The sequence below is a fragment of the Oncorhynchus keta genome, chromosome 13 (assembly GCF_023373465.1).
Source record: "Oncorhynchus keta strain PuntledgeMale-10-30-2019 chromosome 13, Oket_V2, whole genome shotgun sequence".
NCBI lineage: Eukaryota > Metazoa > Chordata > Actinopteri > Salmoniformes > Salmonidae > Oncorhynchus > Oncorhynchus keta.
This window is the reverse complement of record NC_068433.1, coordinates 24,487,249-24,513,720: the sequence shown is the minus strand read 5'-3', so window position 1 is coordinate 24,513,720 and position 26,472 is coordinate 24,487,249. Positions and strand designations below refer to the sequence as shown.

General features: G+C 43.9%; 1 protein-coding gene and 1 long non-coding RNA gene across 2 annotated transcripts in view; both read left to right on the top strand.

Moving 5' to 3' along the window:
• LOC118392642 (uncharacterized) overlaps positions 1–26,210 on the top strand; it is a 34,466-nt gene extending 8,256 nt beyond the window's left edge. The window contains exon 2 of the long non-coding RNA XR_008062774.1: positions 25,536–26,210. This is a non-coding gene — a long non-coding RNA (uncharacterized LOC118392642). The remainder of the gene's footprint in view (positions 1–25,535) is intronic.
• Positions 424–15,440, top strand: si:dkey-185m8.2 (trichohyalin). Its single transcript, XM_052459813.1, has 6 exons — positions 424–685; positions 877–1,411; positions 2,067–2,290; positions 8,354–8,565; positions 8,791–9,125; positions 9,249–15,440. Exons 1-6 carry the CDS (start codon positions 634–636, stop codon positions 14,962–14,964), a joined length of 7,074 nt encoding a protein of 2,357 aa, XP_052315773.1. The 5' UTR covers positions 424–633; the 3' UTR covers positions 14,965–15,440.
• Positions 26,211–26,472: the final 262 nt, after the last annotated feature.

The following is a 26,472-nucleotide window of genomic DNA, read 5'->3' as shown; positions in this document are numbered from 1 at the left end:
AACAAACGGAATGAACTGGAGAGGGACTTACCCGAATTTGTCTAATAGAAACTCTAGTTTTAGTTGCAAAACGAAACTGTTTGGACTAATGATTACACCCCAGTTAACAGAATTCTCTCCATACAGTCCTTGTTCATTCAAGTACAAATAATTATACAGTGATGTCAAAAGGAATGTAGTTTTGAAACCCCGTAGAGGGTACAATTAAACCAAAATGCTAATACAGGGCAGTGTGAGCTACAGAGGAGCACAGCATCACTTACCACAAAGCACTGTTTCTCTATCTCGCCACCCAGCTCTAAATGTGGTCTGACTTCACAAGAAGGCAAACATCCCCTGCTCTCTACTTCCTGTGTTGTAGAATGAGCGTGCTTCAAAAAAACCACAGGTGGGTCATGTGACTTGAAAGTTCCACATTCTGTGTTCCGCTATGTTCTGTGTTTTGTACATTGTCATTCAACCGGCTCTGTGTGATGCCTTTAGAAAATGATTATGACTCTGCATTGTTGACCGAGACTGAAAGAGTAGCTCTTTACTCATGAATAAAGCCTTCCTATAAAAGAGAGGCTGCAACCAAAGAAAAGAGCAAGAGGAAAGAGAGAAAGAAGAGAGAGAGAGAAAGAAAGAAAAGAGATGGAGTCACAGGGCGAAGGGTACCCTCCCTTTTCGGTCTCAACTGGTGGTGGTAAGTTCTTTATGAAACTACTGTAGATGGTACATGATTACTTTGACTGGAGCTTGAATCTGTTTGATTTAGGTGCTAAAAAAACATCAGTAAACGTCTAAATAACTGATGTCACAGCAGGCACAGTTCTGCATTCTGGCACTCAATTTATGGTCACAAAGTACAATACAATTCTCTCTCTTTCTTTACAGATGAGAGTATGCAAGGTGTTATGCAGAGAGAGGTGAACCCCTCAACTAGTGCTCCCCCTCTTCCAGAACTTAGGCTAGTCCTGCTGGGAAGGAAAGGAACAGGGAAGAGCTCTGCAGCCAATACCATCCTGGGAGGAATAGGGGGGTTTGAGAGCGGCAGACCAACCGAGGAGTGCTCAAAAAAGCGAGCCGATCTAACCAGGAGACGAGTCACTGTGGTAGACACCCCTGGCTGGGAATGGTACTACCCGCTCAACAGCACCCCCGACTGGGTCCGGAGAGAGACGTTGCGCAGCATGTCCCTGTGCTCCCCCGGACCTCACGTTATCCTGCTAGTGATACGGTCCTGTGCCTCGGTAACCGAGTCCTACAGGAAGCAAATAGAAGAGCACCTGGAGTCTCTGGGGGAAGGGGTGTTGGACCATACCATGTTGCTGTTCACCAGGGGGGACGAGCTGGGTGTGGTGCCCATGGAGCAGAGGATCCTAACGGGTGGGGCTGCCTTCCAGCAGCTGCTACGGAGGTGTGGGAACAGGTATGAAATTAAAATATTGGCATTTTTTGCTTGATATTGTCATCTTGGAGGAGTGTACATTCACTTTTTATTACCACATTTAATTTGCAACGGACTTTAACATTCAAGTAATTTAGTTTAGCAGACGCTCTCATCGACTATGAAAAGCCAAATGTCACATTTTGCACCCTCTATAACCACTGTGATTATTATTTGACCCTGCTGAAATCTATGAACGTTTGAACAGCTTGAAGAACGATCTGGCCTTAATGGCCATGTACTCTTATAATCTCCACCCGGCACAGCCAGAAGATGACTGGCCACCCCTCAGACCCTGGTTCCTCTCTAGGTTTCTTCCTAGGTTCCTACCTTTCTAGGGAGTTTTTCTTAGCCACCGTGCTTCTACATCTGCATTGCTTGCTTGCTCTCTGCGGTTTTAGGCTCGGTTTCTGTATAAGCACTTTGTCACAAGTGCTGATGCAAAAGGGCTTTATCAATATATTTGATTGATTGATTGATCATCAGTGCATTAAGCTGAGGAAAGTACTGTAGGCAAAACATCCACATATCACAACATATATCCCAAGTAAAATTGTGTACGTAAAAAAAAGCTATCTGAGTGCAAGACAGGCAAGAACAAGAACAAGGTTTTTATTTCTGTTTTGTTGTCTTCCAGGTACCATGTCCTGGACAATAGGAGCCGGGGAGATGGAACTCAGGTAAGGGAGCTACTGAGGAAGATGGTGGAGATGGTGGAGAACAAGGGAGGACATTTTGGGGCAGATCCTGCCCTCCTGAGATTGGAGGCAGACGGGAGGAGGAGAGCGAGGGAACGGAGGAAGAGGCAGAGACAGATGGAGGCCCAGACTCAGAGGGGTACCATCCGAGCTGTGCTTATGAGTGAGTTCCTTAAAAGTGTCTATGTAAACTCAGTAAAGAAAGAAACGTCGTATATTTTCAGCAAACTTGACGTGTAAATGTGTGTATGAACATAACAAGATTCAACAACTGAGACATAAACTGAACAGGTTCCACAGACATGTGACAAACAGAAATGGAATAATGTGTCCCTGAACAAAAAGTAACAGACAGTATCTGGTGTGGCCACCAGCTACATTAAGAACTGCAGTGCATCTCCTCCTAATGGACTGCACCAGATTTGCCAGTTCTTGCTGTGAGATGTTACCCCACTCTTCCACCAAGGCACCTTCAAGTTCCCAGACATTTCTGGGGGGCATGGCCCGAGCGCTCACCCTCCGATCCAACAGGTCCCAGACGTGCTCAATGGGATTGAGATCCAGGCTCTTCTCTGGCCATGGCGGAACACTGACATTCCTGTCTTGCAGGAAATCACGCACAGAACGAGCAGTATGGCTGGTGGCATTGTCATGCTGGAGGGTCATGTCAGGATGAGCCTGCAGGAAGGGTACCACATGGGGAAGGAGGATGTCTTCCCTGTAACGCACAGCGTTGAGATTGCCTGCAATGACCACAAGCTCAGTCCAATGATGCTGTGACACACCGCCCTAGACCATGACGGACCCTCCACCTCCAAATCGATTCCGCTCCAGAGTACAGGCTGTTGCAGCAACAATGGGTTTGCTCATTCCTTCGACAACAATAAACGTGAATCCGACCATCACCCCTGGTGAGACAAAACCGCGACTCGTCAGTGAAGAGCACTTTTTGTCAGTCTTGTCTGGTCCAGCAACAGTGGGTTTGTGCCCATAGGCAACGTTCTTGCCGGTGATGTCTGGTAAGGACCTGCCTTACAACAGGCCCACCTCAGTCCAGCCTCTCTCAGCATATTGCGGACAGTCTGAGCACTGATGGAGGGATTGTGCGTTCCTGATGTAACTCGGGCAGTTGTTGTTGCCATCCTGTACCTGTCCTGCAGGTGTGATGTCCGATCCTGTGCAGGTGTTGTTACATGTGGTCTGCCACTGCGAGGATGATCAGCTGTCCGGTCTCCCTGTAGCGCTGTCTTAGGCGTCTCACATTACGGACATTGCAATTTATTGCCTTGGCCACATTTAAAATATATATATATTTTCACCTTTATTTAACCAGGTAAGCTAGTTGGGAGCAAGTTCTCATTTACAACTGGGACCTGGCCAAGATAAAGCAAAGCAGTGCGACACAAACAACAGCACAAAGTTACACATGGAATAAACAAGTGTACAGTCAATAACACAATAGAAAAAAAGAAAGTCTATATACAGTGTGTGCAAATGGGGTGAGGAGGTAAGGCAATAAATAGGCCATAGTAGCGAAGTAATTACAATTTAGAGAATTAACACTGGAGTTATAGATGAGCAGATGGTGATGTGCAAGAAGAAATACTGGTGTGTAAAAGAGCAGAAAAGTACATAAAAACAATATGGGTAGGTAGATTGTGTGGGCTATTTACAGATAGGCTATGTACAACTGCAGCGATCGGGTTAGCTGCTCAGATAGCTGATGTTTAAAGTTAGTGAGGGATTATATAAGTCTCCAGCTTCTGCAATTTTTGCAATTCATTCCAGTCATTGGCAGCATAGAATTGGAAGGAAAGGCAGCCAAAGGAGGTGTTGGCTTTGGGGATGACCAGTGAGATATACCTGCTGGAGCGCATGCTATGGGTGGGGATTGTTATCGTGACCAGTGAGCTGAGATAAGGCAGAGCTTTACCTAGCATAGACTTATAGATGACCAGGAGCCAGTGGGTCTGGTGATGAATATGTAGCAAGGGCCAGCCGACTAGAGCATACAGGTCGCATTTTTGGGTAGTATAAGGGGCTTTGGTGACAAAACGGATGGCACTGTGATAGACTGCATTCAGTTTGCTGAGTAGAGCATTGGAAGCTATTTTGTGACATCGCCGAGGATCAGTAGGATAGTCAGTTTTACGAGGGTATGTTTGGCAGCATGAGTGAAGGAGGCTTTGTTGCAAAATAGGGAGCCGATTCTAGATGTAATTTTGGATTGGAGATGTTGGAGGAGAGTTTGCAGTCTAGCCAGACACCTAGGTATTTGTAGCTATTCTAAGTCAGAACCGTCCAGAGTAGTGATGCTAGTCAGGTGGGCTGGTGCGGGCAGCAAACGGTTGAAAAGCATGCATTTTGTTTTACTAGCATTCAAGAGCAGTTGGAGGCCACGGAAGGAGTGTTGTATGGAACTGAAGCTTGTTTGGAGGTTAGTTAACACAGTGTACAAAGAAGGGCCAGATGTTTACAGAATAGTGTCATCTGGGTAGAGGTGGATCAGGGAATCACCCTCATCAAGAGCGACGTCGTTGATATTTTCAGAGAAAAGAGTCGGCCCGAGAATTGAACCCTGTAGTACCCCCATAGAGACTGCCAGAGGTCCGGACAATAGGCACTCCAATTTGACACACTGAACTCTGTCTGATAAGTAGTTGGTGAACCTGGCAAGGCAAGTCATTTGAGAAACCAAGGCTGTTGAGTCTGCCGATAAGAATACGGTGATTGACAGAGTCGAACGTCTTGGCCAGGTTGATGAAGACAGCTGCACAGTACTGTCTTTTATTGATGGCGGTTATGATGTCGATTAGTACCTTGAGCGTGGCTGAGGTGCACCAGTGACCAGCTCGAAAACCGCATTGCACAGCGGAGAAGGTACAGTGGGATTCGAAATGGTCAGTGATCTGTTTATTAACTTGGCTTTCGAAGACTTTAGAAAGGCAGGGCAGAATAGATATAGGTCTATAACAGTTTGGGTCTAGAGTGTCACCCCCTTTGAACAAGGGGATGACCACGTCAGATTTCCGATCTTTATGGATCTCAGACAATACAAAAGAGAGGTTGAACAGACTGGTAATAGGGGTTGCAACAATGCCGGTGGATAATTTTAGAAAGAGAGGGTCCAGATTGTCTAGCCTAGCTGAAGAGGTTTTGCAGCTCTTTCAGAACATCTGCTATCTGGATTTGGGTGAAGGAGAAGATGGGGAGGCTTGGGCAAGTAGCCTCGGGGGGTGCGGAGCTGTTGGCCGGGGTTGGGGTAGCCAGGAGGAAAGCATGGCCAGCCGTAGAGATATGCTTATTGAAATTCTCAATTATCGTGGATTTATCGGTGGTGACAGTGTTTCCTAGCCTCAGGGCAGTGGGCAGCTGGGAGGAGGTGCTCTTATTCTCCATGGACTTTACAGTGTCCCAAAACTTTTTGGAGTTAGTGCTACAGGATGCAGATTTCTGTTTTAAAAAACTAGCCTTTGCTTTCCTGACTGACTGAGTGTATTAGTTCTTGACTTCCCTGAAAAGTTGCATATCGCGAGAACTATTCGATGCTAGTCAAATCAAATTAAATCAAATCAAATTTTATTTGTCACATACACATGGTTAGCAGATGTTAATGTGAGTGTAGCGAAATGCTTGTGCTTCTAGTTCCGACAATGCAGTAATATCCAACGACTAATCTAACCTAACAATTTCACAACAACTACCTTATACACACAAGTGTAAAGGAATTAATAAGAATATGTACATTAAAAAAATATGTGAATGATTGATGGTATAGAATGGCATAGGCAAGATGCAGTAGATGGTATAGAGTACAGTATATACATATGAGATGAGTAATGTAGGCTATGTAAACATATAAAAGTGTCATTGTTTAAAGTGGCTAGTGATACATTTATTACATAAAGATGGCAAGATGCAGCAGATGGTATAGAGTACACTATATACATATGAGATGAGTAATGTAGGGTATGTAGACATTATATAAAGTGGCATTGTTTAAAGTGGCTAGTGATACATTTATTACATCAATTTTTCCATTATTAAAGTGGCTGGAGTTGAGTCAGTATGTTGGCAGCAGCCACTCAATATTAGTGATGTCTGTTTAACAGTCTGATGGCCTTGAGATAAAATCTGTTTTTCAGTCTCTCGGTCCCTGCTTTGATGCACCTGTACTGACTTCGACTTCTGGATGATAGCGGATGATAGGGGTTCCTTGATCATTTGTGTGAGTTTGAGGGCATCTAACTTAGATTGTAGGACTGCCGGGGGTGTTAAGCATATCCCAGTTTAGGTCACCTAACCGAACAAACTCTGAAAATAGATGGGGGGGAAATCAATTCACATATGGTGTCCAGGGCACAGCTGGGAGCTGAGGGGGGTTTATAACAGGTGGCAACAGTGAGAGACTTATTTCTGGAGAGATTCATTTTTTAAATTAGAAGCTCAAACTGTTTGTTCATAGACCTGGAAAGTATGACAGATCTCTGGCGTAGATTGCAACTCCTCTCCTTTGGCAGTTCTATCTTGATGGAAAATGTTGTAGTTGGGTATGGAAATCTCAGAATTCTTGGTGGCCTTCCTAAACCAGGATTCAGACATGGCAAGGACATCAGTGTTGGCGGAGTGTGCTAAAGCAGTGAGTAAAACAAACTTAGGGAGGAGGCTTCTGATGTTAACATACTTGAAGCCAAGGCTTTTACGGTTATAGAAGTCAACAAATGAGAGTGCCTGGGGACACGCAGGGCCTGGGTTAACATCCACATCACCCGAGGAACAGGGGAGTAGGATGAGGGTATGGCTAAAGGCTATCAAAACTGGTTGCCTAGTGAGTCAGGGACAGAGAATAAAAGGAGCAGATTTCTGGGCGTGGTAGAATAGATTCAGGGCATAATGTACAGACAGGGGTATGGTGGGGGTACAGTGGAGGTAAACCCAGGCATCGAGTGATGATAAGAGAGGTTGCATCTCTGGACTGGCTAGTTATGCTGGGTGAGGTCACCACATGTGTGGGAGGTGGGACGAAGGAGGTATCTGAGGCATGTTGAGTGGGACTAGGGGCTCTGCAGTAAACTAAAACAATGATAACTATCCTGAACAACAGAGTACAAGGCATATTGACATTTGAGAGAGACAAACAAACTAAATGGAGTACCGTGATTAATGAACAGTCCATCAGGCATCAGCTATGGCTCGCAGCTAACTGGTGCTAGCTTCGGGGCAGGGACGTTAGCCACTATAGCCACTCAGTAGCAGCTAGCTAGCAGCGATGATCCGATGCAAAGGTCCAGAGCTTACGGCAAGGATCCGGTGGAGTAGTGGATTCTAGCCGTGTTGGGGTAGAGTCCGGGAGGCATCGGCTGAGTAACCGAGTGATCACAGAGTAGGCCGGGAGGTGGGCCTGGCTCGGGGCTAGCTTCAGGCCTGGGTCACTCGGTGGCAGCTAGCTAGCTGTGATGATCAGGAGTAATGGTCCAGGGTTTACGTCAGGAATTCGGCGTTGTAGTGGAGAAAACAGTCCGATACTGGTTGTTGTCTGTGCAGAAGGTAAAGAAGGAAAACGTCTGGTGTCTGTGCAGAAGGTAAAGGCCGCTAGCAGTGGCTAACAATGACTAAATGCTAGTAGCTAATTAGCTGGTTAGCTCCTGGCTAGCTTCTGATGGAGGTTCTGGTCTAAACAATAGCGGATCCATGTCACATTGGGTGAGGTGGGTTACCAGAAGTTATATTTAATTTAAAAATGGAAAAGAGATTGAAAATAAATTGAAATATTTACAAAAAGATGAAAAATACAAAAAGTAAACGAGATGACGACAAACCACGCCTGTTTAAACCCTTTACAATGAAGATCTGTGAAGTTATTTGGATTTTTATAAATTTTCAGGGCCCTGAAAAAGGGACGTTTCTATTTTTGCTGTGTTTAGTATGACCAATTTGATTATCTTCTCTGAGTTCGAATATTTCCTCACCAGCGTAACACTGTATCAAAAAACATAAAGCGAAAATGATGTGTGGTAAATACGTTGTTGTCTTAAATTCAAAACCTCTGATCATGTTTTTTAATCTATGTCATGTTCCTATCCTTATGGAAAATAGGACCTAGGGAGATACATAAGCTTAAACGAATAGGAGTACCTAAACAGATGTGACATACAGTGACATACAGTACACTCTGATAACCACTAAATATTCCAACCCTGAAATCTTATGCCCCTCTCCCTGACAGCTGACGCTGGATCACAGGGCTCGGATTGGGATGGGAAACAATCATTCTCCAAGGGTACTCGTCGTCTCCCAGAGCTGAGACTGGTCCTCCTGGGAGAGAGAGAGACGGGGAAGAGCTCGGCTGGGAACACCATACTGGGTGGAGGTGGAGAAGGAGCAGGGTTCTTCCAGACAGGGAGAGTGACGGAGGAGTGCGCCCGGTGCCAGGCAGAGGTTGTTTTTACATTTTACATTGTAGTCATTATTAAACGCTATGTTCAGACTTACTAACAGTCAGTGTATTCAACTATGGTATGGGTAGAAACAACCACATATCGTACAGTTATCTTCAGAAATCCACTATCATCATAATCAGTCCTCGTAATAAAATACAAAAGCGAGTCAGTGTGTTGTGAGACAAGTGCAACAGTAATGTATATTTTATTTTGCCATTTTTAGGTAGCCATGAGGCTGGTCACCGTAGTGGACACCCCCGGTTGGGAAGGTGGAGTAGCAGGCCCCACCCCAGAGAGGGTAAAGCGGGAGATGGTGTGGGGTAGCGTGTCCCTGTGTCCCCCGGGACCCCACGCTGTGCTCCTCACCCTGAGGGTGGACACCCTGGTCAGTTCCACACCTGTAAGAGAACACCTGGAGCTCCTGGGGGAAGAGGTCTGGAGGCATGCTGTCCTCCTGTTCACCCATGGGGACCAGCTGAGGGAGGGGGTGGGCATTGAGCAGCACATCCAAAGTGGAGGGAGGGACCTTAAGTGGCTGGTGGAGAAGTGTGGGAGCAGGTATGTCTGCTGTCCTTATCTCTCTGTTTAGGTTGTTGTTGTTTCTTGTTCCTATGTTTAATTCGTAATCTTCCTCTGTAAAGGCGTATTGAGACATTGTGATAATGCAACTTGACTTGACAGGTACCACGTCATCAGTAATGTGAATGGGCGTGGGGACACCGCTCAGGTGTCTGGCCTGCTGGAGAAGGTAGAGAAGATGGTGGCCGGGAACAGGTGCGAGGCCTTCTCGTCGCTAGTGCAGGAGGTCAGCGACCTCACCAGACAGAGGAACGAGAAATTCAACCAGCGTCTCAAAGAGGTTGGTGACAAGATGCAGCGTCAGGAGATGGAGCTCAAGAGGATGAGGGAGAGGGAGGTCAAAAGCATCCGCTGGTTTTTCGATCGGAAGAAGAAAGTTAAATCTCCGGGGAAGTCAGGCATGGAGAAAGAGGAGGATGGAGGGGAGGAGGAGGAGGAGAAAAGGAGTGATGGGAGGAAGAACGAAATGGGCGAACTAGAGGAGAGGATTCGGTGGCTGACGGAGGATAAGGAGAGAGAGATTCAGGATCTGGGCGCGGAAAACTACAGATTCATCGCTGCGCTCAACCAGAGAAGCAGGGAGCGAGAGGAGATAGTCATCAAGCTAGAGGAGAGAGAGAGAGAGATTGACGAACTGAAAGAGCGAGTTGACGAGCAGCAAGTGAAACTGCTCGACCTTGAGCGTGTCATCGGGGAGAAAGAACGAGATAAAAAAGAGAGGGAGGAAGAGTTTAGAGGGAAGCATCGGGAATGGAGGAGGGAAGCAGAGGATTTGAAAGACAGGATAGCCCTGGAAGAAAAAGAAAAAGAGGAATGGATAGGAAGAGGAAAAACGTCACAGAACGAGATGTATGAGTCAAAACAGTTGTATGAGGAGAGACGTTTACAGTATGAGGAAGAGATGCAGAGAAAACTGCATGAAAAAGAGGAAGAGATGGAGAGAAAACTGAATGAAAAAGAGGAAGAGATGCAGAGAAAACTGCATGAAAAAGAGGAAGAGATGGAGAGAAAACTGAATGAAAAAGAGGAAGAGATGGAGAGAAAACTGAATGAAAAAGAGGAAGAGATGGAGAGAAAACTGCATGAAAAAGAGGAAGAGATGGAGAGAAAACTGCATGAAAAAGAGGAAGAGATGCAGAGAAAACTGAATGAAAAAGAGGAAGAGATGCAGAGAAAACTGAATGAAAAAGCGGAAGAGATGGAAGGAGAGAGACTGCTATCTGAGACGAGGGAAACAGAAAGGAGGGATGAGCAAAGAAAGAGAGATGAAAGGGAAAAGCAAGAGATGAGCAAGCTGAAAGAGATCATTGAAAATAAAAATAAAGAAATAACTGATGCACAGCAATTGGTTACAGACAAAGAAAAAGAGATTGTGGAAGTGAGGGCGAGATCCGTTGACAATGTAAAAGAAATTGAGCGGCTGAAAGAAAACAACGAACAGAAGGAGTCTGAGGTGGTGGCAATGCAACGGCAACACACAGAGGACAAAAGTAGGAGAGATGCCGAGGCAATGGACAAGTTGCGAGGGAAAGAAGTGGAGCTCAACAACTTAATACAAAAGGACGGGGAAAATAAGAGAGAACTCGTCCGTTTAAGGCAGACCATTAAACAAACAAAAACAGAACTGGAAAACTTAACTGCCACGACGGAGAAGGAAAGGATGAACATGATACAGGAATATGAAAAGGAAATCGAGACGAAGGAAGAGGAGATGAGGTTGATGTTAGAAGACCACGAAAGTGCTGTCCGCCAACTGCAGAAAAAGGAGGCAGAAAGTAGAAGGAACATTTCAGGCGTGACAGAATGCTTAAGGGACAGCCAGGGGAAGGTTGAGGTACTGCAGGAGCTGAACGTGAAATTGAAGAAAGAGATGGACAACCTCAGGAAGAAGTGTCAGGAGTATGAGGAGGACCAGGGGGTTCAGAGGACCGAGAGGGAGAGCAGGGAGGCTGACATCAGAGAGCTGCTCTGTGGATATGAAGAGCAGTTAAAACACAAAGACAGGGAAATCCACCATGTTATGGAAGAGCGGAACCTGGAGGTTGCTGCGTTGAAACAGACAAACGACCAGAGACAGAAGGAGCTGGAGAATATTAAAGAAGGGGAGGAGGTGAGAGAGAAACAGGTGGAGGAGATAAGAGGGTGCTATGAGAAGAATCTGAGAGAAAGGCAGAATGAGCTGAAACAGACGGCTGAGGAAAAGGAGCAAGAGCTGGAGAAACGGGGGAGAGTGTATGATGAGAAGGAACGAGAACAGGCAAGAAGTAAAGAAGTGCTGGATAACAGAGGACGTGAACTTGAGACAAAAGATGCAGAGCTAGTGAAAAGAGAAGAAGTGCTAGTGAAAGGAGAGGAAGGGCTAATGAAAAGAGGGAAAGAGCTAGTGAAAGGAAAGGAAGAGCTAGTAAAAGGAGAAGAAGCGCTAGTGAAAGGAGAGGAAAAGCTAGTGAAAGGAGAGGAAGAGCTAGTGAAAAGAGAGGAAGTGCTAGTGAAAAGAGAGGAAGTGCTAGTGAAAAGAGAGGAAGTGCTAGTGATAAGAGAGGAAGTGTTAATGAAAAGAGAGGAAGTGCTAGTAAAAGGAGAGGAAGAGCTAGTGAAAAGAGAGGAAGTGCTACTGAAAAGAGAGGAAGTGTTAATGAAACGAGAGGAAGTGCTAGTAAAAGGAGAGGAAGAGCTAGTGAAAAGAGAGGAAGTGCTAGTGAAAAGAGAGGAAGTGTTAATGAAAAGAGAGGAAGTGCTAGTAATAGGAGAGGAAGAGCAAGTGAAAAGAGAGGAAGTGCTACTGAAAAGAGAGGAAGTGCTAGTTAAAAGAGAGGAAGTGCTAGTGAAAAGAGAGGCAGTGCTAGTGAAAGGAGAGGAAAATCTAGCACAAGGAGAGGAAGAGCTATTCAAAAGAGAAGAAGAATTAGTGAAAGGAGAGGAAGAGCTAATGAAAGGAGAGGAAGAGCTACTGAAAAGACAGGAAGGGCTAGTGAAAGGAGAGGAAGAACGAGTGAAAAGAGAGGAAGAGCTAGTCAAACGAGAGGAAGTGCTAGTGAAAGGAGAGGAAAAGCTAGTGAAGAGAGAGGAAAATCTAGCGAAAGGAGAGGAAGAGCTCTTCAAAAGAGAAGAAGAATTAGTGAAAGTTGAGGAAGAGCTAATGAAAAGAGAGGAAGAGCTAGTGAAAGGAAAGGATGAGCTATTTGAAAGAGAAGAATTAGTGAAAGGAGAGGAAGAGCTATTCAAAAGAGAAGAAGAATTAGTGAAAGTTGAGGAAGAGCTAATGAAAAGACAGGAAGATCTAGTGAAAAGAGAGGAAAATCTAGTGAAAGGAGAAGAAGAGCTATTGAAAAGAGAGGAAGAGCTATTCAAAAGAGAAGAGGAATTAGTGAAAGGAGAGGAAAAGCTAGTGAAAAGAAAGGAAGAGCTAGTGAAAGGAAAGGAAGAGCTAGTAAAAGGAGAAGAAGGGCTAGTGAAAAGACAGGAAGAGCAAGTGAAACGAGAGGAAAAGCTAGTGAAAAGAGAGGAAGAGCTATTCAAAAGAGAGGAAGTGCAAGTTATAGAAGAGGAAAAGCTAGTGAAAAGACAGGAACAGCTAGTGAAAGGAGAGGAAAAGCTAGTGAATAGAGAGAAAATGCTAGTGAAAGGAGAGGAAGAACTTGAGAAAAGAGAGGGAGAGCTAGTGAAAGGAGAGGAAGAGCTAGTGAAAAAAGAGGAAGAACATGAGAATAGAGAGGGAGAGCTAGTGAAAAGAGAGGAAGAGCTAGTGAAAAGAGAGGAAGAGCTTGTGAAAGTAGAGGAAGAGCTTGTGAAAAGAAAGGAAGAGCTAGTGAAAAGAGACGAAGAGTTGGAAGGTAGAAGACGAGAAGTAAAGAACTGGGAGGAAGATCTAGAAACAAGACAGAAAGGACAAGAAAAACAGAAACAGGAGTTGTGGAGCCGAGAAAAATGCTTGAAAAGAAAGGAAGAAGAGTCTGAAAGCCAAGAACAAAACATCTGCAGCAAGGAGCAAGATGTGGAGAAAATAGAAAAAGAGCTGCAAAACAGAAAGAACCAACTTGATAGTAGGGAATATGATTTAAAGACTTCGGAAGAAAATATTAAGAAAATAGAGCTGGATCTAGAAAACCTGCAGCGACAACAGGACAACCGTCAACTAGAGCTGGATGAAAGGGAAAATGAACAAGGGAGTGGGAAGATAGAACATCAGAACCAGAGAGAGGATCTGGAAAAAAGAGAGAGAGAACTGAGGGCCAGAGAACATGATTTGAGATGTGGAGAACAAGGGTTGGAAAACCAGGAAGAGGATATGAACAACCGACAGCACGACATGGACAAAAGACAAGAAGAATTGGAAAATATACAACAAGACCTTGAGAAAAGGGAGCTTCACCTGAAGAATAGAGAGGAAGAAACAAAGAAACACAGACAAGCTCTGGAAAAAATAGAGAAAGAGGTCAAAGACAGCAAACAAGGACTTGAAAACAGAGAACACCATTTGAAGAATGGAGAGCAAGAGTTACTGAACTGGAGAACAGAGTTAGAAATTCAAGGGAAACATATGAGCAACAGGAGCCAAGACATGGAAAAGCTGGCGGGGGAGGTGGAAAACCATCAACAAGAGCTAAGGAACAGAGAGGAAGGTTTTGAAGACAAAATGCAAGAGTTGAGGAATTGGGAGCAGCGTCTAGAAAGACTTGAAACAGAACTAGAGAGGAGAGAGCATGAACAGAGGAATACGAATAATGGATCCAAGGAAAAGGAGCGAGAAGTTAACCATTTTGAAAAAGATCTGGATGGCAGAGATTATGACGTGGAGATCAGAGAGCCCAACGGATTGATACCAAGCCATGATGCACATGGAGGAGATGTCTGTGACATGACAACAAGATGTGATAATGTGACACTAGAGGCTATAGAGGATTCCCATATGATGTACCAGGAAGTAGGAGTGGTGGAGAAAGAAGGACGGGAACTGCAGGGAAAAGAACCAGAGAGGAGTGAAAGCATCACAGACCGGGAAGATCAGACGATGATGGAATGTGCCTCGTCTACAATCTTAAACAATAACAGTCAGTTTGAAAGAATGGCAGCGCCAGAAGAGAAAGAGGGGGCGGAAGAATGTAAAAAGAGGGGTAGAATGGGTGAAGAGGAGGATGAGGAGGATAATTATAAGGAAATTGAAGATGTAAACGTTATCTCAGACTTAAAGTTAACTCCAGGTCCAGGCCCCAGTGTAGAAAACACTAAACGCATCCAAACGTCTGAGCTGAGGCTGGTATTGTTAGGGGAGACTTGGTCCTCCCGTCACCCAGCAGGGTACACAATCCTGGGCAGAGAGGCCTCACACCCAGGTGAGTCCATCTCGATGCCATGGCGGGGACAAATCGCTGGAAGACAGGTCAGTGTGGTAGAACCACTTGGGCTAAAGTGGCGTAACGGACCAGACGGCAACACCTCCGTCACCACAGACCCAACACAGCTCAGGAACATCTTCCATAGTGTTTCCCTGTCCCACCCAGGTCCCCACGCTATCCTCCTGGTCCTACCAGCCTACCTGTCATTCACACAGAAGTATCGGAGAGCGGTAGAACACCATATGAGTGTGCTCGGGGAAGATATTTGGCGTCGCACTATGGTGCTGTTCACGTGGGGGGAAGCTTTAGGGGAGAGTGCGGAGCAGCACATATTGAGGAATGGGGACCTCCAGTGGCTCGTGGGACAATGTGGCGGTAGATACCATATTCTGGCCAGCAGGAAGAACAACACTCAAACAGCAGAGCTAATGGAGAAGATAGAGGAGATGGTGGCAGGAAACTATCAATGTAATGGAGACTGATCTTCAGTTGGGATGAGTAGAGATGAATGGAGAGACAAAGGATGGACTGGGATGATATGAGAGGGAAATAATCCGTTGTTTGATATCTTTGCGAATAGGCCAATGGCGGGACGTTTAATGTCATGTGTATTTTTTAAATATTGTTTTATATAAAATATCATTCTTTAATGAGGAGATATGTTACAGTTACCAAATACAGAGTCAAACTACAGAAGCAAAATAAATCACAGAATCACAAAGGGACTTTTTCATGTGTTTACATTTCAGAAACATCCAAAATGTTGTGGTCTTTTTTGTTCCAGTTTCGCACGGATTGACCCATAAGACTGCATATAGGTTAAAAAGTTAGATTTACAGTATGTGAGTTCATAGTTTCTCCACAAGATAGAGATCTTGTATCACTTTCTGTGGACGGCGGATGGCGTGTTTCACGATGCTGATGTTCAACATGTTGATAATAAATTGTATTAAATGAGTTCAAATGTGTCTAAGCACCAGTACGTTTAATTGAGACGGCATAAGTGAAATATGAAGTGGGCTAATGTATACAGGGTCACAGTGGGCCAGGGCCCGTATCCACAGTGTTGCAGAGTTGGAGTGCTGATCTAGGATTAGGTCCCACCTTGTCCATGCAATCTTATTCATTGAGATTTAAAATATAAAACTGATCCTAGATCAACACTCCTACACTGAGATGCTTTGTGAAAACAGGCACATTGATAAAAATAGAAGAAAAACTTGGAAAATTAATCCCATTACAGTTTTTCTCAGTCGCTTTGGTGCATTTCTTAGATCAAAAGTGCAATTCTTGATCCTACTTGTACAAATTCAAAATCATCTAGTCACTTGTGCACATCATTAAAGCAATTTCTTATTCCTTTGAACAAATTGCAATTGATAATGTACAAGTGTCAGCTTTTTTCCACATGATCAATTGCTCATGTCATGTTGATCAAAATATAGTAGATGGTTCTCTGTTGAATAGTCTTACCCCTCAAAACATCTAGGCATTAGTTCCTTGCATAAGCCATTACATGCAAAACTGTTGAACTATTTGTCATAAACTGTCAAGCATAGTTTTACACACTTCTATTAGACCTTTTGTACAAAAACGTGAATTGATGAATGGTGCAGGTGAAATTGACCCTCACTCATGAAGGAATGTAAAGTGTTCGTTCAACCAACAATCAACCAGTTGTCTAAATTGCTCAAGTTGCATCTCATGAAGAATCAATTGGCAAGCAGATATAGACAGACCACAAAGTTGCAATTTTCCAATAATGGATGGAGCAGGAAACGAACAGGGTCAACAGCCAAGAGGAGGAAGAAGAGGAGCAAGGATGCGTGGTGGAAGGCAAAACAGAGGAAGAGGCAGAAGAGGACATAGGCGCATATCTGATGACATAAGGGCCACTATTGTAGACCATGTTGTCAATCATGGCCTTACAAGGGTGCAGCTGAATATTGGGAGATCAACCGTGTCCTCAATAGTTCAAATGTTTCGAAGAGGGAACAGGTATGTCCACCAATGTACAGTGCACTGTTACTGTATATAAGCAGTATACTGTATACTTCCTACAATGCTTCATATTACAGTAGTCCACTTGTATTTCACAGCATACAGAAATATACTCTATACAGATACATACTGCACCTTACTACATGCACCCACCTGTATGTTTTACAGTAAACTGTGTGTTCGCATAGTTTTTGTTTATGTGAAAGTGTGCGATGCATCACTGCATTTTCCCCCACATAGGACTGCAAGATTACCTCAAACCGGTGGCAGAGGACGCCTTTTCACACCTCAACAGGAGGAGGCTATTTGCACCATGAACTAAGGAGCTACGGTACCAGTATGTACAGGTAAAACATATATCTATGTAACTACTTTACAGCAACATTTTATAGTGATACATAGTACAGTAAGCATAAACTGCACATATTTCCATTGCTGTGGAAGGAACATGCAATATATGTACATTTTATGTCACTCTTCCTTACCAAAACAAATTCAACTGTGTTCTGGGATATAGCGTATAATGGAGTTGGAATCAAGTGAACCCTCTCACAACTTTGTATTTATTTTTTATTTTATTTCACCTTTATTTAACCAGGTAGGCTAGTTGAGAACAAGTTCTCATTTGCAACTGCGACCTGGCCAAGATAAAGCATAGCAGTGTGAACAGACAACACAGAGTTACACATGGAGTAAACAATTAGCAAGTCAATAACACAGTAGAAAAAAATGGGCAGTCTATATACAATGTGTGCAAAAGGCATGAGGAGGTAGGCGAATAATACAATTTTGCAGATTAACACTGGAGTGATAAATGATCAGATGGGCATGTACAGGTAGAGATATTGGTGTGCAAAAGAGCAGAAAAGTAAATAAATAAAAACAGTATAAAAACAGTATGGGAATGAGGTAGGTGAAAAAGGGTGAGCTATTTACCTATAGACTATGTACAGCTGCAGCGATCGGTTAGCTGCTCGGATAGCTGATGTTTGAAGTTGGAGAGGGAGATAAAAGTCTCCAACTTCAGCGATTTTTGCAATTCGTTCCAGTCACAGGCAGCAGAGTACTGGAACGAAAGGCGGCCAAATGAGGTGTTGGCTTTAGGGATGATCAGTGAGATACACCTGCTGGAGCGCGTGCTACGGATGGGTGTTGCCATCGTGACCAGTGAACTGAGATAAGGCGGAGCTTTACCTAGCATGGACTTGTAGATGACCTGGAGCCAGTGGGTCTGGCGACGAATATGTAGTGAGGGCCAGCCGACTAGAGCATACAAGTCGCAGTGGTGGGTGGTATAAGGTGCTTTAGTGACAAAACGGATGGCACTGTGATAGACTGCATCCAGTTTGCTGAGTAGAGTGTTGAAGCCATTTTGTAGATGACATCGCCGGTAGGATAGTCAGTTTTACTAGGGTAAGCTTGGCAGCGTGAGTGAAGGAGGCTTTGTTGCGGAATGAATAGAAAGCCGACTCTGGATTTGATTTTTGATTGGAGATGTTTGATGTGAGTCTGGAAGGAGAGTTTGCAGTCTAGCCAGACACCTAGGTACTTATAGATGTCCACATATTCAAGGTTGGAACCATCCAGGTGGTGATGCTAGTCGGGCATGCGGGTGCAGGCAGCGATCGGTTGAAAAGCATGCATTTGGTTTTACTCGCGTTTAAGAGCAGTTGGAGGCCACGGAAGGAGTGCTGTATGGCATTGAAGCTCGTTTGGAGGTTGGATAGCACAGTGTCCAATGACGGGCCGAAAGTATATAGAATGGTGTCGTCTGCGTAGAGGTGGATCAGGGAATCGCCCGCAGCAAGAGCAACATCTTTGATATATACAGAGAAAAGAGTCGGCCCGAGAATTGAACCCTGTGGCACCCCCATAGAGACTGCCAGAGGACCGGACAGCATGCTCTCTGATTTGACACACTGAACTCTGTCTGCAAAGTAATTGGTGAACCAGGCAAGGCAGTCATCCGAAAAACCGAGGCTGTTGAGTCTGCCGATAAGAATTTGGTGATTGACAGAGTCGAAAGCCTTTCGAGGTCGATGAAGACGGCTGCACAGTACTGTCTTTATCGATGGCGGTTATGATATCGTTTAGTACCTTGAGTGTGGCTGAGGTGCACCCGTGACCGGCTCGGAAACCAGATTGCACAGCGGAGAAGGTACGGTGGGATTCGAGATGGTCAGTGACCTGTTTGTTGACTTGGCTTTCAAGACCTTAGATAGGCAGGGCAGGATGGATATAGGTCTATAGCAGTTTGGGTCCAGGGTGTCTCCCCCTTTGAAGAGGGGATGACTGCGGCAGCTTTCAATCCTTGGGGATCTCAGACGATATGAAAGAGAGGTTGAACAGGCTGGTAATAGGGGTTGCGACAATGGCGGCAGATAGTTTCAGAAATAGCGGGTCCAGATTGTCAAGCCCAGCTGATTTGTACGGGTCCAGGTTTTGCAGCTCTTTCAGAACATCTGCTATCTGGATTTGGGTAAAGGAGAACCTGGAGAGGCTTGGGTGAGGAACTACGGGGCGGAGCTGTTGGCCGAGGTTGGAGTAGCCAGGCGGAAGGCATGGCCAGCCGTTGAGAAGTGCTTATTGAAGTTTTCGATAATCATGGATTTATCGGTGGAGACCGTGTTTCCTAGCCTCAGTGCAGTGGGCAGCTGGGAGGAGGTGCTCTTGTTCTCCATGGACCTCACAGTGTCCCAGAACTTTTTGGAGTTGGAGCTACAGGATGCAAACTTCTGCCTGAAGAAGCTGGCCTTAGCTTTCCTGACTGACTGCGTGTATTGGTTCCTGTATACATGGATGAGGCTGGCTTCATCCTGACCAAATGCAGAAGGCGGGGTCGGAATATCATCGGTCACAGAGCTACTGTGGATTTGCCAGGCCAACGGGAAGGAAATATCACCATGTGTGCTGCTATTTCGGAGCATGGTGTCCTAACCCATATCCCCCTTATAGGGCCATACAACACCCAGCATCTACTCAACTTTTTAGAGACTCTCTACAGGGCTCTCATCCCTGATGATGAGAGGGGTCTGTTTAGAGAGGATTTGCCAAAGTATGTGGTCATTTGTGATAATGTGAGTTTCCATCGATCAAACATCATAAGGCAATGGTTTGTGACCCACCCAAGGATGCTCATAGAATTCCTCCCACCTTATTCACCCTTCCTTAACCCAATTGAGGAGTTATTTTCAGCATGGAGGTGGAAGGTGTACGATCGTCAGCCACACACACAGATGACCCTGCTGGCTGCAATGGATGCAGCATGTGAGGACATAACAGTAGATGCCTGCAGAGGATGGATAAGGCATTCCAAAAGATTCTTTCCACGTTGAATTGGAAGGGAAAATATCCGGTGTGATGTGGATGAGAATATGTGGGCCTACAGACAGGAACGTCTGGATGTGTAGAGACAGCACAACAGTGCTGGGGGCAAAGTTGTGCCTTAGGGGTGGTTTCCTGTGTTTCTTTCTAATTTAGTTTTTTTTTTCCCTTGGTGCCCCTTGGGTTGTCCAGTCTCTTTCAATCAATAACCCACATACAGTAATATGTAAATAGTACTGTTGAAATTGATATATTCCATAGAAGTGCAGGCTTGTGCATTTTCAATACAGTAACTGTCATCCAAACTGTAGCCTCAGTTTACATCAGCTAATACTGTCAAAGTACACAGTTACATTGACAACATGCCTAAACATTTTGACGACCTTGTTCGTGAACAATGACTCAATGACTTATATCATTCTGATGACATTGACATGATCATTGGCATGAATATTTACTTTTGAGAGATGTAATATATGCCATTTAGCAGACGCTTTTATCCAAAGCGACTTACAGTCATGTGTGCATACATTCTACGTATGGGTGGTCCCGGGAATCGAACCCACTACCCTGGCGTTACAAGCGCCATGCTCTACCAACTGAGCTACAGAAGGACCATACTAAGGATTTTTAGTGACTGACTAGCTTTAGAAACATATCTATTGTATATTGCAGTTTGGACAAATTGTTCTGAGAAATGCACTTATTATTTTGCACATGTTAGGGATGATGTGAAAAATGCACCAAAGCGACTGAGAAACTGTGTTGGAAAATGTGAATTATTAAATATTACTGAATTGTTGCAGTTCATCTTTTGAGATTTTATTCAACTGTGCTTCTCTGTTTTGAAGCGAACAAGGAACTGTAGCAATATTTACCGACACGTATAATAGACCTAAAACTTGTGAGCTACATTCATCTTTATTAGATAGGCCAACCACACATTTTGCCATGTGTTTTCACAGAAATAAAAGTAGATATTTGTCGGTGGGCATTAGCCAGCCTTTCATAAAATCTAAATGTCTTTATGAATATTGTTGACCTATATTTCGTTGCTAACAGGGCAGGGAAGCTAAGTATTGCCGTAGGGAATCTCACCAGAGACAGCTCTGCGGTTGACAGGTAAAATATGATTCTAGATGAGTGGGTTATAGTCTATGGCTTTAAAAGTGTCAAGCTTTTATACCAAGGGCGAAATGAAGGTGTAAATATTGGGAGGGATGGATGGTAGAGGGTCCATGGGGTCCCCCCCAGATTTGTTTGTTTTTACATTTTAAAACGCATTTCCTGCAATTCTACACAGTTTGACATGACTTATTATTCCTCTCTTGGGGGGTATTTGAGGGGTATATGGAGGGGTATTTTGACAACACAATATAAGTGGAATGATAACAGGAAGGTCCCTCAATAAAAATAAATTGGGGGGGGGTAAAAACAGTTTCAACACATTTTGCCATGAGTCTGAGGAACATTTTTGCAGTTGAAAAGTAACTAACTTTTAAAAGTTCATATTCTGTTAAATCATGCCCCCTATAATGTTGTTGACTCATCCTATACTCATATTTGTGCCCAACGCATAAATAAATACAAATAATACATTAATTAAACACCTCAAACTTGTATCTCAAACAGACCGTTTAAAAAAAAGGCTTGCTATTATCTCATAGAGGATGATGTCATTCTTCTGAGGAGGATGAGCTGGCCAATCAGCAATCTTCTCGCTTGAATATACGCTGTGATAGAAAAATTACGTATTCACTTGATTTATTTGATATTAATGGTTAATTAATATTTAACTAATAGTAAGAGATTTCTGTCTTACTAGTGTCCGTGTTTTTTTGTGTTTTTCAAATCAAATCAAATTGTATTTGTCACATGTGCCTTAATACAACAACCTTACAGTGAAATGCTTACCTACAAGCCCTTATCCAACGATGCAGTTTTAAGAAAATACCTAAAAAAAGAAAATCCCACTCTATTTCCCTGCAGCTAATCTGGGCGTATGGTCACTAGAGATGGCTTTAGCTGACAAATGAGTTAAAGACTGCATTACATATACAAGAATGTGTTTTACAAGGGATTGTTCTAGGAGTAGAACAATCCCTCATTGTCTCAAAATCATTCTTGCAACTGGGAAATTAAGCCAGGTTGGGGTTAAGACAACAACCCTGTGCAGATAACGACTGGATGAACCCAGAGTGGCTTATGATGCTCCTTGGTCTGCATGGGAGGGGTGGAACCAACCATGACGAGGCATTTTTAGTGTCAGCTATATATAGTACTCTGTATTTGTGTAAAGGTTAGGTTACTCGGTCCAACATTCAAGGGTGTGGGGTCGATCAGCCTCATTATTGCAATAATTAATCGATATTAAATAAAGATGATTGTTTGAAGAAATAACATCTCTCTCAGTATGAATTTCCAACAGACAACGCCCACACCATTCTGTTGTTTGGGTACAACAACACCATTCCAATGAAAACTATTTAACTCATATTGTCATTAATTATAGGCCATATTTCTTATTTCAAAGCTGGAAACATTGGACAGCTATGTTAAAGATTTTTTAAAACAAGGTCTTTAAATGGTATAACTGATCAATGCACCTATCATACAAGGTAATTTAATGCTTAAAAATACATATAATGCAGGAATAAGATATTTGGCTAGAGGAGTGCCACTTCTTACCGATCTCTACCGCTTCTGTCCAAAAACAAATCCTGTGCAATGACATCAACACATACTGGGGGAGTTACTGGCTAGCTACAAGTGGCTAGCTTAGTTAACGAGCTATCTATGTCGGTCGCGGCGCACATGACCAGAATTACACATACAGCAGATGAACCAGGAAAGGCACACCGCATTTCAGTTGGAAAATTGAGAAAGAGGAGTTGACCGTTGACCGGTAAAGCTAATTTCCAGCAATTCTTCACATTTTGCCATTGCTTATGTGTTCATATGCTATAATATTTATTTTAGATTTGAAAGAAATTACTGGAGGGGACGAATCGACCTGTTCTGAATTTTTTTGGGGGAAATGTCCCCCCATACCTCAAGGCAATGTTTTATATCAACTTAAAAGACATGGGGATCCGTTGGTAAAGCCTGGTGCTTGCAACGCCAGGGTTGTGGGTTTGATTCCCATGGGGGACCAGTTTGTGGAAATAAATACAAAAATGTATCCACTCACTGCTGTGAGATGCTCTGGATAAGTGCCTCTGCTAAATTACTCAAATGTAGTACAAACATATGAAAGCAAACAGCTTTTCTAGCTCACAGACCTCTAGGAGAGTCAAAACACTCAATGGTAATTGTGGAATGATTGACTTGTCGTTGCTGCAAATGTTGCCATTTCTGTAACCAATCATCATACAATGCCATCGGTCTGTCATTGAGCAGGACTGGATGTGTGAAATGCTCTCTCAAACAAGTCCATTTTGACAATGTATTTGAACATCGCTGCAGGGGGCAACTATCTTTCAAAGTGTTTTCTTTTTAAATCAAGCACTTATTGACGATAAAAAAAAGAGATATGGTTTGTGCTCATCTCCCCACTTCTCCCCACTCCTCTTTCAATGTCCAATTGCAATGGATGTATCTAATGGCCTGTAGGCCGCCTACTGTAATTGCTCACTAAACTTGCAAATGTGAAATGTGCGGTGAAAACGATGCTTTGTGTCCTTTGCAAATGTCCACTTTGTGTCATTTAATGTCCACTCGCCGCCAACGTGGGATAGCAGAGTCACGCGTCGGTAGTTCATGGCCTTGGTCAGAAAAAAAGAACGTCTGATGCGACAGTAACTTAGCATAGCAGGACCCGCTGTCACCATTCTGTCACTCAAATTTCCAGATTGAATTATAATTATATTTTGAATGAATGATGATTGGGCAACTCAATATTAGGAAGGTGTTCCTAATGTTTGGTATATTCAATATACTGTAGGTGTTCTCCTGATTGGAAACCGACTGGAAAAAGCTGACAATCATGTTTAATCTTGTTAAAACACTTCTTAGCAAATCTAAGTTTTAAACGCTGACGTGTAGGTTTTAAATGTGTCACATGTTTAATGGTTTTACAATGTAAGAAAAGCATCAGACATACATTACACATTTGTTATTCCAAAACCATGGCTACACTGCCATGGAACTTTATGCCACAAATTTGCTTTGATTGCATTTGAGAGCCATCAGAACCATAGTCTAATAGTACTATCGTTTTGTACCAACATTCTTTTTATTTGATTTTTTTTACCTCATAATAATAGTGAATCATGTTATGTGATAAAACCCCATTGCACTGTATCAAATCATATCGCTTTCCCACTGCCCTCTCTCTATTCAGGGTCACTCTCATGGGCTTCATTCCAAATGGCACCCTACTCCCTTTACAGTACACTACTTTTAACCAGGGCCCTTATGGGAAGAAGTGCACTATATAGGGAACAGGGTGCCATTTTGGACACAGCCGTGATGTTAATGTAGTGGGACAAAGGTCCCATTCACATTCCACAGGTCATCCTGTGTATCCATCGACTCACATCAGTGTACACATACCTGATAGGGGTCGGGTCAAAAGTAGTGCACTATGTAGGGAATAGGGTGCCATTTGGGACGACTGCTATGGCTTTGTTAAAACAGGAGTTAATGGCTTGGTTGATTTCTATTCATGAAAATGCACACAAACAGCCCACTAGTTTGAATAATGGAAGAAGTAGCTGACTGTACATGACAGACAGATAGTAAAGCCTACACGTGTTTATTGGATGCTCGATGATAAAGAACAGATGGCAGATTTTGATAAGCCTTTACAGGATGGCAAATTAAAAATAAACGTTTTCAGCAATTGATTATATGCCTGGTTTTGAACGCCTTTTGGATTGTGGAGGCAGTAGCAAGCTAACATTCTGCTTGAAGGGAAGATGGGAGATTTGTAGTGGGCAGTAAAGCAGCACAAGGTAGTGGCAAGCTAGCATTTTAACATTCTCTCTTGCTCCATTTTTGGGGTAATTGATTATATCTTGTTTTGAAAGCATTGGAAGAAGCGATAGAGGTTAGTATAGTGGAAGGGAAGATGAGAGATTGGGCATTGTAGGTAGAGAGGTAGAGAGACGTGTATAGTGGAAGGGGATGAGAGACTGGTCAGACCAAACCAGTCTCTCATGGGGGTACGAGAGCTGATGGACCATGAGGAGGGGGGTCTATCTCCTCCCTCTCTCCCCCGTCTCCCCCTCCCCTCTACCACCCCCAAAGGGCATCTCTGAATGAGGGAGCTTGCTTGGCTTGGGCTACAGGCAGCTTTCTGCATGACTATTTAAACCCACCCACCCAGCCCTCTCTTATCATCTCTCTTCTCTCCTTTCCTTTCTCTCTTCTCTTCTCTACTCCCCTACCAGGTCTTAGGTTTGGTCCTGTCTCATAGCTCAGAACAGAGCATCCACAATATCCCTTTAACATATGGATCCAAACCCTAAACAAGCAATACTGGTGTATCACAGTAATATCCTTAGCACAGCAGCAAATTGGACAGAAGAGGAGACAGGAGACAGAGGAGGAGAGAGAGAAAGGGTCCTTAGGAGAGAGACAGAGAGAGAGAGAGAGAGAGAGAGAGAGAGAGAGAGAGAGAGAGAGAGAGAGAGAGAGAGAGAGAGAGAGAGAGAGACTGTAATATTCAGGTATGACTAAACAGACCTTTCTTCTCTTCTCTTCCCCATCCTCTCCTCTCCAACAGGAGAGGAAGCAGATGATGTCGGCCCCTCTGGACCGCATCTCTTCCAACTGAGCGCATGCAGTGGCCCAGATCCAGGTCCTGGAATCTAGCTAATGAGACACACCCCAGAGGGTCTGCCTAGCTCCCATTGGCTAAAAGGCCCGAGAGGGGGCGGAGGGGGTGGGTTGGGGAGACCGGGTGTGGGCAAGCATCTGTCAGAATAGGTTCCAAATCAAATACCATAGTGTACATTCATATCCAATACAGCAATGCATCTAAATCAGAGGGAAATTATAATCTAGTCATCTCAAAATATAGCAGGCATTTTACTGTGAATAGCTACATTTGTCTGGATTTGTCTTTGTGGATATACTGGTGGGAGTGAGTGTTCAAATCCTGCTGTGCTATTGTTTGTGAGCCTCATTCATGTCAAAATGTAACTATTGGATTGGTTTGAGCTGATTGCAAAGCTCCATTTGTTTTTAGTCAACATATGAGTAGGGCATTTTGGAATAGATATATGAAAGGGATTGGAGGAGATTTTTCTGTTGGGCTTTGCGCTCTGAAATGCAGTGACCGCTGTTGTCCAAAAGATGGTGTCATAGTGAAGTGAAATCTCCACCGCCTCTCACTTCGCTCTTGAAAATATTTTTTCTGCTTGTTCTTGAATCGAAAATAAATTTATTCTGCTCTAGGGTTTGCTCATTATGTCCTGTGGTCTTGACTCTCAGAGTTGCAGGATCGTGATGAAAAGTCTATATTTTGGCTTGATAGCTAGCTAGCTGGCTGTTTGGATTCAAAAAACATGTTTGGACGTATTAAACCAAGGACTGCATGCTGTGTCCAGAGGTAACCAAGGAAGTGCATGCACTGTTCAGAGAAAGCTTCTAACCACTGTCAAGATGTGGTGGCTTTTCGTGCGCTTTTCAGCAGCCACGGCATCACCCAGGTGGGTGTT

What these genes read in the sequence shown, in the direction of transcription:
- si:dkey-185m8.2 (XM_052459813.1), top strand. Translation starts at nt 634, where the DNA reads ATGGAGTCACAGGGCGAAGGGTACCCTCCCTTTTCGGTCTCAACTGGT. An exon ending in TTCGGTCTCAACTGGTGGTG is followed by an intron (nt 686 to 876) that starts GTAAGTTCTTTA and finishes CTTTCTTTACAG; the next exon opens with ATGAGAGTATGCAAGGTGTT. An exon ending in GTGGAGAAGTGTGGGAGCAG is followed by an intron (nt 9,126 to 9,248) that starts GTATGTCTGCTG and finishes TTGACTTGACAG; the next exon opens with GTACCACGTCATCAGTAATG.